This window comes from Suricata suricatta, chromosome 9 (assembly GCF_006229205.1).
Source record: "Suricata suricatta isolate VVHF042 chromosome 9, meerkat_22Aug2017_6uvM2_HiC, whole genome shotgun sequence".
Taxonomy (NCBI): Eukaryota; Metazoa; Chordata; class Mammalia; order Carnivora; family Herpestidae; genus Suricata; species Suricata suricatta.
In genome coordinates this window covers 34,492,860-34,505,570 of record NC_043708.1, presented here as the reverse complement: position 1 = coordinate 34,505,570, position 12,711 = coordinate 34,492,860, and the positions used below count along the sequence as shown (strand labels likewise).

Here is a 12,711-nt window from a genome sequence, read left to right as displayed (position 1 = left end):
TCCGTAGCGCCTTAGCCCGCTGGAGTTTCAATGCGCGTCGTTCTTTGACGAAGGGAGTCCTATACACCGCCCGCTGCTCTCCTGATCATGGCTTCTCCGAGTTCCTTCACCTACTATTGCCCTCCATCTTCCTCACCTGTGTGGTCAGAGCCGTTGTACAGTCTGAGGCCGGAGCACGCGCGGGAGCGGTTGCAGGACGACTCGGTGGAAACAGTCACGTCCATAGAACAGGTGAGGTGGCCGGCTTGAGCGAGGCGCCCGCGCGGGGGCTTCTGGGAGCGAGAGTCCGGTCCGCAAGGCCGTCGGGGTGCGGAACTCACCGGGGAACTACTACTCCCACAGTGCACCGCGGCACCTCCCCTCTGGGAAGCTCTGGCAGTTCTGGGCGCCCGATCTTGGGCTTGGGAATGGAGCGCTTGTGGGGTCAGGTTGGGCAGGGGTCGTCCTCAGAGTTGGGTTTATAGGAGAGAACAGTACCTAGGTCCTCTCTGCTTGAGGAAGCGGAGAGAATAGTGTTCTGTGCCTTGGAGGACTGAAGCAGCCCGGGCGGGTTAGGCAGCTTGTTTCATTCGGCTGGGACATTGGGAGGTTCTCGGATGGATAGTGCACTTTCGTCACCTTGCTTGTAATTTTGGGACCTAGAGAGGAAGAGAAGCGGCCAGACTGCGGTCATGCCGTTCCATGATCTGTTTAATTTCTGACACACAGGGCCAGATCCAGTAGGGCCTACCTCGTGGGTGGGCATGTTATTAAGTCATTCAGTAATTTGAGCATCAGCAAAGTATTGGACACAATGTTAAACGCTGGAAATACTAAGAAATAAAACCGTTCCTGACCACGAGCACGGCACAGCCTGGTTGAGGAAAACAGCCAGGAAAACAATACTATTTGGAAAGCGCTAATTAAAATGATAAAAATTAGACGACGTATCCTTCATTCATTGAGGCCTCAAACCTATCACTTTGAAAAGTATTTGGGGAATGGGTAGTGAACTCTAGTTTTGTTTTCCTTTTCTTTCTGCAATTGGAATTGTTCCCAAGTTCTTGTGGAAATGCTTACCTGTCACTAGAAGTTGTTGAGATGGTTCTTTTTAGCACTACCAAATAAGCATCAGACTGCTTTCTAAAATAAGATCTCTTATTAAGATCAGTCTCCAGGTTTGACTTTCATACCTGAATTTGGAATCCTGTATTTAGACAAAATTCGTAGTGATAGTTATCATATTGTATATTTATGGCTATAAATATAATTATAAGTTAAAAATAAAAGAACAAGGACTTGAATACACAATTACACACATGGTAGCAGAAAGAATATTATAACTGGAAATTTATGCTACCTGGGTTTTAAGATTGAAAGGAAACCCTTACCTTTTGAATCTACCTCCTTCCCCCCCAGCTTAGTTAGCCCACCAATGTGTCTTTCTACAAAAACCTTTTGTAAAAGATCCCAAAGAAATCTCCCACCATTGGGAAAACCTACAGGATCTTTGCCGTGTTCCTAAGTGATGGACTGTAGAATTTATTCAGGTCAAACTTTTTCCTTTGCATGTGACATAAGACTCTTAGGTTCCTTTGGATGTAGTTAACTGAATTGACCCAGGACATAAGGATATAGATAGAATATTAGTGGAAAAATGGGAATCAGAAGCTGGTCTGTTAGTTTAAAGACCAGAACAGAGACTTTTACGTTTTAAGGGGCAAGTCAAAAACAGGAAAACTATCAGGAGTTTCACTGATCTGCTCTCTTTTTCCTGTACTGCTTTTTTTTTTCCTTCAGTGAAGTGCCCCTGCTTAGTTCCTGCCAAGAAACACTAGCACTTATATTTTAAATGTCTAGACATAATAAGTGTTGCAAAAATGGATGCAGCAAGGGGTGTCTGGGTGGTTCAGTCAGTTTAGCGTCCTACTTAAGCTCAAGTCATGATCTCACAGCTCATTAGTTCGAGCCCTGCATCAGGCTCTACGCTGACAGCTTGGAGCCTGAAGCCTGCTTCGAGTTCTGTGTGTCTCTCTTTGCTCCTTCCCCACTCATGCTCGCTCTCTCTCTCTCTCTCTCTCTCTCTCTCAAAAATGAATAAATATAACATTTTTTTAAATGGATGCAGCAAGATTCTGGGCTACTAAAGGATCAGCCAAGGCTTGGGCCAAGTGTGGAAGCTAAGTTCTGATGTAGAACATGGTTATAATATGCTGTCTTTCAAATTTAGGCTCTACTGTGTTTTAGGTTAGCATCCTACATGTCTTTTCCATGTCATTCTTCCAGCTCACATTTTAAAAGTCTGGAATAAACAGTTCAGAGAGTAGGAAGATGCTATAGTATCTCATACCAATGGTTACCTCAGTGCCAACACTACATAATCAGTAGTGTCCATTTACTGGGTCCCAGTTCTGTGCTAAATGCTCTCCATACATTGTATCATTCAGTTCTTTTCCATTTCCCAGACAAGAAAACTGAGGCTTAGAGAAGTACTAGTTTGATAGGTTAATGATGATATATTTTCATAAGAAACCTTGTTAGGAGGAGTTGTCTACAGAAGATACTGCTGTTATTCTTTTGGTTCCATCCATTTATTCATAGGGATTTACTGATAGGGTTCAGTTTTATGCCATTGCCAATAAGAACAAATGCTTGTCTCCCATTTCCTATCTGATTATCAGGAGACTTAATTGTAGGTTCAACAACAATTTGATTATAGAAATTTAAATCTATAAACAGATTAAGGAGCTCTTAGCTATGGATTCTTCGGTTCTATTCATTTACATTTTTATTTGTTCAGCAACTACTGGAGTGTCTTATGTGTGCCAAGAACTGCCAAGAACTCAAAAGAGGCCAAGTTGATGCTTTTATGAAACTTTGTTCTAGGCCAGGGAGGCAGTCAACAAAATGGGGGGAAAATCAATCAATCAATCAATCAATCAATCTAATTTATATAGAAGTGGAGAAAGTGAAAGCAGGATAAGAGAGATGGAGTATGCCAGGAAAGGGTGGGTAAGAGCAGGAGAGGTCTTATATAAGGAGGTAAGACAAAACCTCTGATGATGTGCTTGCAACTTGCACTGAGACCTGAAGTAAGTGAGGGAGTAAGCTGTGTGTGTCTGGGGAAAAAGCATTCTGGGTGGAGAAAGCAGTAAGTATAAAGGACCTCGGGTCTCCCTAGTGCTGGGTGAGTGGAGAGCCACTGTGAGGAGAGATTTTAGTAAACAGGAGGATAGGAGATGAGGTCAGATCATATAGGGTCTTACAGACCATTGTAAGTATACTTTCGAATACCTTTATTGAGAAGGGAAGCCATTTGACTGGGTAGTTTTCTGTCTACCTCCCCAGATCCACTCTATCCTTTTCTGCCCTGTCTGCAGATGTGCCCCAACAGGTGACCCTGCGTGGACAGGTTCCCTTGCCTTATGGCCATGGGGTGTATTGATAGGGAATGAGAGCGAGGGAGAGTGAGGTCAGCATACTTACTCCTTTTCTTCAGGATTGCACGGTCTGCAGGGTCTCTGGACTGGAGGCACTCACAATTCTCATCAGGCACCTTCCATTGGAGCTCTCTGGTGCCCTCTTCACTCTTTCTCTCCACACTTCCAGGCGTGGGAGGGGATCGAGTATCCCTGTTTGCCTGGCCCAGAGTACTGCCCTCTCCTGTGGTTTCCCTACACCTGCCCACACTTTTGCAACTAGTTCCTTCATAAACTCTCCTTAAATCACCCACTTTGAATGTGCCATCTGTTTCCTGCCAGGAGTCAGGCTGATCTGTATGATCTGAGAGTTTTGACTTGATCTGACCAGTATTTTTAGAGGCCCGTGTAGGTCACTGTTGAGAGGAGATTGGGAGGAGGTGGGGGTAGGTAGGGGGAAACCAGTTAGGCTATTGCCGTACTCCAGGTGATGGGTGACAGCAGCCCAGCTCAGGGCTGTGGTAGTAGATGTAATGAGGAGTGGGCAAGTTCTGGGTATTTTAAACTTTATTTTTTTTTAATGTTTTTTAAATTTATTTTTGAGAGAGAGAGAGACAGCATGAGCAGGGGAGGGTCAGAGAGAGAGGGAGACACAGAATCCAAAGACCGGCTCCAGGCTGTGAGCTAGCTGTCAGCACAGAGCCTGAAGCGGGGCTCAAACCACGAACCGTGAAATCATGACCTGAGCTGAAGTTGGACGCTTAACCAACTGAGCCACCCAGGTGCCCTGGATATTTTTAAAGATTTCTACTTTGACAAACTGTTTCACTGATGGGTTGGGTGGACGGAGAACCTTTTGCAACTCTAGAAAGCAAGATATGTTTGTCTTCTTTTTTGTGTGTTATCCGCAATCACCCCATTGCAAATGCTCCGTGATTCAGGCCATAGGTTATTACTGGCACAGTCCCAGAGGTAGTACGTTTGCCAGAAACAGTTGTTTACAGAAGACACCACCCTGTTTTTCTTTTAGTTTGTCCTTGAGCAGGGACAAAAGCCTCCTCCACTTGAAATGGCATGAGGTCATCCGACAGCATTCGGTCAAGGAATAACCAACTGTGAAGGGTATCTGGAAGGACTATCGGTTTTAGTTCCTGCCCTCAAAACTGTTTTCTGTTAGAAAAATTATATACCTGAAATAACCACAAAATAATTTACAAGAGCATGTAAGTGCGGAGTTATGACTGCATTGCACAAGGGCTTGGGGAGTGGAAGCCAGGATGTTGTGGGCTGAGGAGGGGGTAAGGACAACTTCATGGAGAATGTTGGGTTGTAAAATATGGAGTTGGGGGACAGCCATTCCTGTCAGAGGAGTTGTTAGGAGGAAGACCCCACTTTATGGGTAATGGAGGGGGCAGGTTGGCTGTGGTAGGAAATTAGATCAGCTGGGTGGGTGAGGCCAGTGGAAGTGGGGGTGGGTGGTGGAGAGGGGTGCAGAGACAGGCTGAGGAGCTGGCTTCAAGGGTTGAGCCTTGTGCCACTGCAGATCCTGACGGCAGGAACCTCAAGGGTCCAGGAATGAATCCTGGACACCTACTGTTGACTTGTTTCAAGTCATAATCTGAAAGATTATGAAATGGGGATGAAACAAGTCACTAAATGTGATCAAGCTTGTTTGTTTTTTGTGCCTTTGATAGAAGGAACTGGAGCTCTGCTTGGTTATGTGGTCTAGTAGGCTAGCTGGGGTGAATCAGTTTTGCTTTATTGAAATTCAGCATGTACTGTGTTGCTCAACTGTAAGGCAATTCCGAATATCAAATTTCTTCCATTTTTCCTATTAAAAAGGCCAAAAAAAAAGTTTTTGGTCAACTTGAAAATATGTATACTTAAAAATTTTTTTTTAATGTTTATTTACTTTTTTTTTTTTGAGAGAGAGAGAAAGAGTACACGTGGAGGAGGGGCAGGGAAAGAGAGGGGGACAGAGAATCTGAACCAGGCTCCAGGCTCTGAGCTGTCAGCACAGAGCCTGATGCAGGGCTTGAACTCACGAACCAAAGGATCATGATCTGAGCTGAAGTTGGACGCTTAACCGACTGAGCCACTGAGGCATTCTGAAAATATGGGTACTTTTAAGTATGTAGGTGAACAAATCAAATGCCTACTTGCAAAATTTACACTTTAAATTTAGGTATGTGTACCTATTTAGAATCACATACTTTGTAATATCACACTAGTTTAGAAATACTGTTTTTCCTCTTTATTTATAAAAGTTTTTCTCTGAAATCCTCACATACATCTTTGCCCTTAGTATTTTTATCTTGCTAGAGCCACATTTTTGATCAACCATTGTATTTTTCCAGACCACATTTTCAGCTTTTTGAGATAAGTCCCTTTTCAATATGAGTAAGAATATTTTTCCCAAGTTACAACTACTCAATTGTGTAACATTAGAATTCTTTTACAGTGTGTCAAATTGGTGTATATCTGTGATCACTACAACTTAATTACTGTATACTTTTTAAAATGATCTTTAGGGGTGCCTGGGTGGCTCAGTCGGTTTGGCTCAGGTCATGATCTCACGGTTCGTGGGTTCGAGCCTCGTGTCGGGCTCTGTGCTGACAACTAGCTCAGAGCCTGGAGCCTGCTTCAGAGTCTGTGTCTCCCTCTCTCTCTCTGACCCTCCCCTGCTCACGCTGCCTCTCTCTGTCTCTCAAAAATAAAAAATAAAAAATTAAAAAAATTTAAAAATGATCTTTAAAAGGGTTTACAGTTGGGACTTAGTGTGAGTTCATGGGGTTTAGAAGTTACTGCAGATTGCCTAATAGCAGCCCTGTGCACACCACCAGGACTTTCCAGGCTGGATTAAGCCAGCAGACTCCATCAATGGAGACTGTGGACTGGAACTAGGGAAAGGATTCCGACGTGAAACTGCAGATTGAACCAAGGGCTAAGGACTAGGGCTAGACTGACCAGTAACCCTAGACTGGACAGCCATTTGGACGGGGTGCTCCCTGGAGAGGAGCTTGCCAGCAGCCCTCAGGAATGGTGAGAAAGACCCTGAACTCTAAAGGGTTTGCAGGGCCCCACACCTGTGCTTGTCATTGTCTCTGCATGCCATCAGAGGATTTTCTTTGGATCCCAGTGCTGCCACCTAATCCGTTAAAAACCACAATTCAGGGGCGCCTGGGTGGCTCAGTCAGTTGAGTGTCTGACTTTGGCTCAGGTCATGATCTCATGGTTCATGGGTTTGAGCTGTGCTAACAGCTCAGAGCCTGGAGACTGTCTTCAGATTCTGGGTCTTCTGTCTCTGGCCCTCCCCTTGTTCACACTGTCTCTCTCTCAAATAAATAAAACATTAAAAAAAACCACACAATTCGGCTGAATAAATTTGAAGATCTAATTGGCTTTCTTAAACGATTCATTAATTGGGAAGCATCTATTCTAGCAAGTAGAAAGGGACTCCAAAGGGCTACAGAAAGGGAGAAGTTTTTGAAGGTAGAACAAAGAAATCAGACATGGGAAAAAGGTTTATTTTGGATAGTCACGCTTTTCATGGCCATGTCCAAGGAGAGGGCCCATGTGACAAGTTACCTTATTGGCACTGACCAGAAAATTCTTGACTGGTTAAGATTGCATGTCTCAGAGAGGTTGAAAGTGCAGTTAGGTTAGATATTAAGCCCCAGTTTGGTGACGTGGCCTAGCATAAGTGACTTTATTTGGGGCCTGTGGTTTTCTTTTTTAACACTGTTATTGATTTTTAAGATGTATGCCCCTCTCCTTGGACAACTGAGCTATTTCTGGATTTTGGATATTAGCTGCTAGAAATGCTACATTCTTGTAGAAGTCTTTTTGTGAGCATATATTTTCATTTCTCTTGAGGAAAGACCTAAAAGTGGAATTGTTGCATCATGCGGTGGGTGTATGCTGAGTTTTATAAGAAACTTCTGGCCTTTTCCAGAGTGGTTGTACATTTTATACCCTCCCCCGCATTGTATAAGAGCACTGGTTGCTCTACAACTTTCCAGCAATTGATGCTGTTGGTTCTTTCAACTTTAGTCACTTTGCCGGTGGATGTGGGTGGTATTGTTTTCTGTTTGTTTGTTTTTATAAAATGTTTATTTATTTTGAGAGAGTGCATGTGCATGTGAGTGTGGGAGGGACAGAGAAACATAGGGGGTGGGGGGTGCGGAGAGAATCCCAAGCAGGCTCTGCACTGTCAGTGCAGAGCCCAACAGAGCCTGATGTGGAACTCGATCTCACAAATTCTAAGATCAGGACCTGAGCTGGAATCAAGAGTCCAACACTTAACCAACTGAGCCACCCAGGCACCCCAATAGGTGGTATTATTAGGAGAAAAATTACTTATGACATTTGTTAAAGGAAGTCTTTATTCAAGACTTTATTACTATGGTGACATTTACAGTAGGAGAGAAAGATTGGGCTCAATTCTGAATACAGGGGAAAGTGAGAGTTTATAGTCAAGGAGCAAGGTGGAGGGATTGGTGGATGGAAATTTACTAAGAGGACTCCTGAGGAAAAAGGGAGGAATTCTGGCTAACCCATTTGAACAGGATGCCCCCTAGAGGCAGGCCAAGGTATCAGACATCACGTGGGGACAGTAGAGGATGAGGAACCCAGTCAGATACTGAGGATGACCAGATATTAAGGATGGGGAATTCATAAGAGATGAATCACCGGGTTCTACTCCTGAAGTCAGGACTACACTGTATGTTAACTAACTTGAAAATTAAAAAAAAAGAAAACAAAAGATGGGGGATTCTGGCTCCACCGATTTGGTAGGTGTCTTGCTAAAATGGGGTGAGGCCAAGGTGGCCACAGAAGTACAAAAGTTGAGGCCTCTTAGGATATGGATGCATTGTGTATATGTCTGCAAATGTGTTTATCTTTCAAAAATCTTACGCCTAAAGTAGTCATGGTGAAATTTGGGCATTAAGTGTTTTCTTTTGTTTTGTTTTGATTCTTAATAATTTCATCCAACATTTTATTATAAAAGTATTAAATATACAGAACAGTTGACAGCATCTGTTTACTCTCCACCTAATCTGTCTTTCATATAGATTATTAAAGGATTTATTTTATTTTGTTTTATTTTATTTTAAAGTTTATTTATTTTTTTTAACTTCATATATAATTTATTGTCAAACTGGTTTGCATATAACACCCAGTGCTCTTCCCCACAAGTACCTTCCTCCATGACCATCACTCCTCTATTTATTTATGTTTGAGGGAGAGCAAGCAGGGGAGGGGCAGGGAGAAAGGAAGAGAGAGAGAGAATCCCAAGTGGGCTCTGCACTGACAATGGGGCTGGATATGAGCCAAAATCAAGAGTCAGAGCTCAACCGACTGACCGAGCCACCTGGGTAGCCCCCTCAAGATTCTTTCTGTGTTTGTGTGTGTATGATTTTTTTTTAAATTTTATTTTTTTAGTTTATAAAGTTTCATATTTTTTTAACATATGCAATTATTTTCCATCATTTACAATACAGTAGTTACAATGACACTCCAAACAGAAAAGCAAAGTAAAAAATCAAAACACCAACTTCTGTTTCATGTAATTAGACTTATACAGAAATTAGAAGGTTAAGTAACAACTAGTTAATCACCTAATTTCACAGCTATCTGAAGTGGCAATCGTTATATAGCAGCTTATCTATGATACATTCAAGATAAATGATACAATTTATTACTTGTTCATAAGCCACATGTGTGTGTATGATTTGAACTAGTCAAAGTGATTTCTTTTCCAGGCTATTTAGGAATTTTGAAGAGCCAATCCTTAGGACTAACTCTTCTGGTGACTCATCCTGGTGACGTTTCTTGTAACATTTCCTATAGCAGTGTTTCTGAAACAGATCACATGCTTTAGGCTGTCATCCTCCTCCCCAAAGGGGCACATCACTTTCATTAATATGGTCAGGAACTGTGTGCCCTGTGCCCAAGGGAAATGAACCTATGGGCCCTTTGCTATTTATGCAAAATAAAAAGTTATCTGTTGTTATGGGGCTGTTAATCAGCCTTTGTGTTGTCCCCATCGGTAACTGCCTTGCCTATTGGAGTTCTTCTCATACTGACAGGAGAGACTGACTAGAATAGAATAGTGTGTTCCTTTGGGATGGAAAGGAAAATGTGGAAATCCAAGATAAAGGGGAGAGTTCAGGGAAAGTGGGCATTCTTTTGCATCCCTATGAGGTATTGAAGCTGATTTTTTTTTAAATTCTGATTTGAGAACTATATATCCAGAGTTTTCATGACTGAGGTAACTTTTTAAAAATAGTTAATGTCATTTCTCCTATTTTAAAGTGAGGATTTTGATAAAAATTTTAAAAGGAATTTAGTTATAGATATTGACCAGTTCTTAGGACTTCTTCCCTTAATTCTATCCCAAAGGCTAAATTTCTAAATCTCCTAATATGTTCAGGGTCCCCAAGACTACCCCTAGTTGATTCATTACAGGGATTCAGAGAATTCAGTAGTTGTCCTCATGGTTCTGATTTATGACAACAAAAGCCTACAAAGCAAAATCAGCAAGTGAAAGACTCACAGGGTAAAGTCTGCAGGAAACCAGACACAAGCTGCCAAGAGTCATCTCCCAGTGGAGTCACACTGGATGTGCTTCATTTCTCCGCATCAAATTGTAACAACACGTGCAAAGTGTTGTCTCCCAGAGAACCTTGTTAGACACTTGGGGCTCAGGGTTCTTACTGGGGTTTGGTCACATACATACCTTCTGCCCAGCACGTCTCAACCTTCCAGGCTCGCAGAAAGAAAGTAGCATAACTGTTCAGCATAAACAAGATTGTGTATGCAGTTTCGGTACAGTGAGCCACTCATCAGTTCTGGGAATAGGGGGGACCCGCTCCAAATTCAGGTTTCCAGACCCCGGCCACGGGTCAACCTTTCAAGCTGGCCTTTCCAAGGATAGCAGTCTCAGGCTGGCTATGGTAATGCCTTTGTGTACAAGTAGCTTATCTGCTTTCCTTCTGCTACACGAATCAGAGCAAAGAATGCTTACATCTTCTCAGTAACAAATTTACTCAGATTTTATATAACACTTGGCAGGAGAGGGAGAAGGGAAGGCAAAAAAGGATGTTGCATGTTTTGGAGATTACTTTGATTTTCTCTTCCTCAGATGAGTTCTTTTTTAAGCAGGCTCCACGCCCAGCATGGAGCTAATACGTGTCTTGATCTCATAATCGTGATGTTAAGACCTAAGCTGAAATCAAGAGTTGGATGCATGACCGACTGAGCCACCCAGGTGCCCCCTCCCTCAGATGAATTCTTTTTAATTTCTATATTAATTCGTTACTATTTGTGAAAAAATTTGCAGGCTAATTTTGCTAAGCATTATTTTTAAAGTTGTATTCTAGGGGTGCCTGGGTGTCGGCTAAGCGTCCAACTTCAGCTCAGGTCATGATCTCAGGGGTTTGTGAGTTTGAGCCCTGTGTTGGGCTCTGTGCTGACAGCTCAGTGCTTGGAGTCTGCTTCAGATTCTGTGTCTTCCTCTCTCTCTGCCCCTACCCTACTTGGGCTATCTCTGTCTCTCAAAAAAATAAATAAACTTTAAAGTTGTACTCTAGAAACCATACTGTGAGCTCTAGTGATCCTTTTCTAAGATGTACCAGTTCCTAAAGACAACACATAGAATGGGAGTACATTTTTGTAATCATGTATTTGGTAAGGTACTGTGTCTAGAATATATAAGGAAGTATTACAATTCAGTAATAAAAGGACAACAATTAAAAAAAAGAGAATGAAGTATCTGAATAGACATTTTTCTAAAGAAAATATACAAATGACAATTAAGCCCATAGAAAGATACTCAACATCATTAGCTATCAGAGAATTGCAATCAGTGAAATATTGCTTCACAGCCACTAGGATGGGTATAATCAAACCCACACAGAGCAACATGTGTTGGTGAGGATGTGAAGAGATTAGAATGCTCATACATTATGCGTGGAAATGGAAAATGGTAGGACTGCTTTGGAAAACAGTCAAGGGGCTCCCGGGTGGCTCAGTCAGTTAAGGGAGAGCTCTTGACTCTGGCTCCGGTCATGATCTCACAGTTTGTGAATTCGAGCCCCACATTGGGCTCTGTGCTAACATTGTGGAACCTGCTTGGGATTCTCTCCTCCACACACCCCCGCCCCCCGTTCCTCTCTCACTGGTGTGCTCTCTCTCTCACTCTCTCTTTGTGTCAAAATTAATAAATAAACTTAAAAGAAAAGAAAACAGTCTAACAGCCCCTCAAAGAGTTAAACATCGAGTTACCATATGATCCAGCCATTCCACTCGTCAGGTCTATGCCTGTATCTAAGTAGAAATGAAAACATGTCCATCCAAAAACTTGTATAAGAATGTTCATGGTGACTTTATTTGTACTAATCCCAATGTGGGAACAACTCAAATGCCCATCAGCTGATGAATGATAGATAAACTAAATGTGATATATCCATAAAATGGAATTTTACTTGGCACTAAAAAGAAATGAAGTTATGGTCCATGACACAACATGAATGCTAAGTCAAAGAAGACTGTCCCAAAGGACTATATATTATGTGATTATATTTATGTGAAATATCCAGAATAGACAAGTCCATAAGGATAGAAAGTAGATGAGTGGTTGACAGGGGCTGAGGAGGGGGGAGAGTTGGGGGTGACTGCTCACGGGTGCGAGATTTCTTTCTCGGGTAGTGAAAATGTTCTAAAATTGATTGTGGTGATAGATGCACAACTCTGAGTGTGAATGAAAAGTAAAAGCCACTGAATGATACACTTTAAGTGGATGAATTGAATGATATGTGAATTATATCTCAATGAAACCATTAGAAAAATATGCCAAGTCTTAAGAGAAGATAAAGGGAATTGTTATTTGTCCATTTTTATGAACAGCTGACCTGTAACGCTCAGGTATTTATTAGAACGCATAACTTAGATTTTCACACATGAGTTCATTACTACCTGCATTGGAATATCTCTTGTTCATTCTGCAGCAGAGTGATTAGGAAATCCAAAGAGAAATGACACTGTGTTGGGAATATTTTAAGCTCTCTCTGCTTTATGTCTGTCAGGTATCCGAGTTTAGCAATAAACCTCCATTTTCCTCATCTAGTACTTGGCTGCTGTGTTGTCCGAGGGGGAGCTGAAGGTGGGTCTCTTGGCTGAACTTTTTTCTTCCTAGGAATCTCAGTGTCACAATGCTAAGGAAGTGATGGGCTCATCCATTCACCCTGGAGTATTACTGAGTCGTGTGCATTTGTACTGGGGTAAAGGAAGTGAGTTTTCCTCCCACTTG

General features: G+C 42.3%; 1 protein-coding gene across 1 annotated transcript in view; it reads left to right on the top strand.

Moving 5' to 3' along the window:
- LOC115302863 (protein farnesyltransferase subunit beta) overlaps positions 1-12,711 on the top strand; it is a 64,831-nt gene continuing 52,120 nt past the window's right edge. Inside the window, exon 1 of the mRNA XM_029952848.1 lies at positions 1-231. Within this exon, the coding sequence (XP_029808708.1) occupies positions 88-231 (144 nt within the window). The 5' untranslated portion in view covers positions 1-87. The remainder of the gene's footprint in view (positions 232-12,711) is intronic.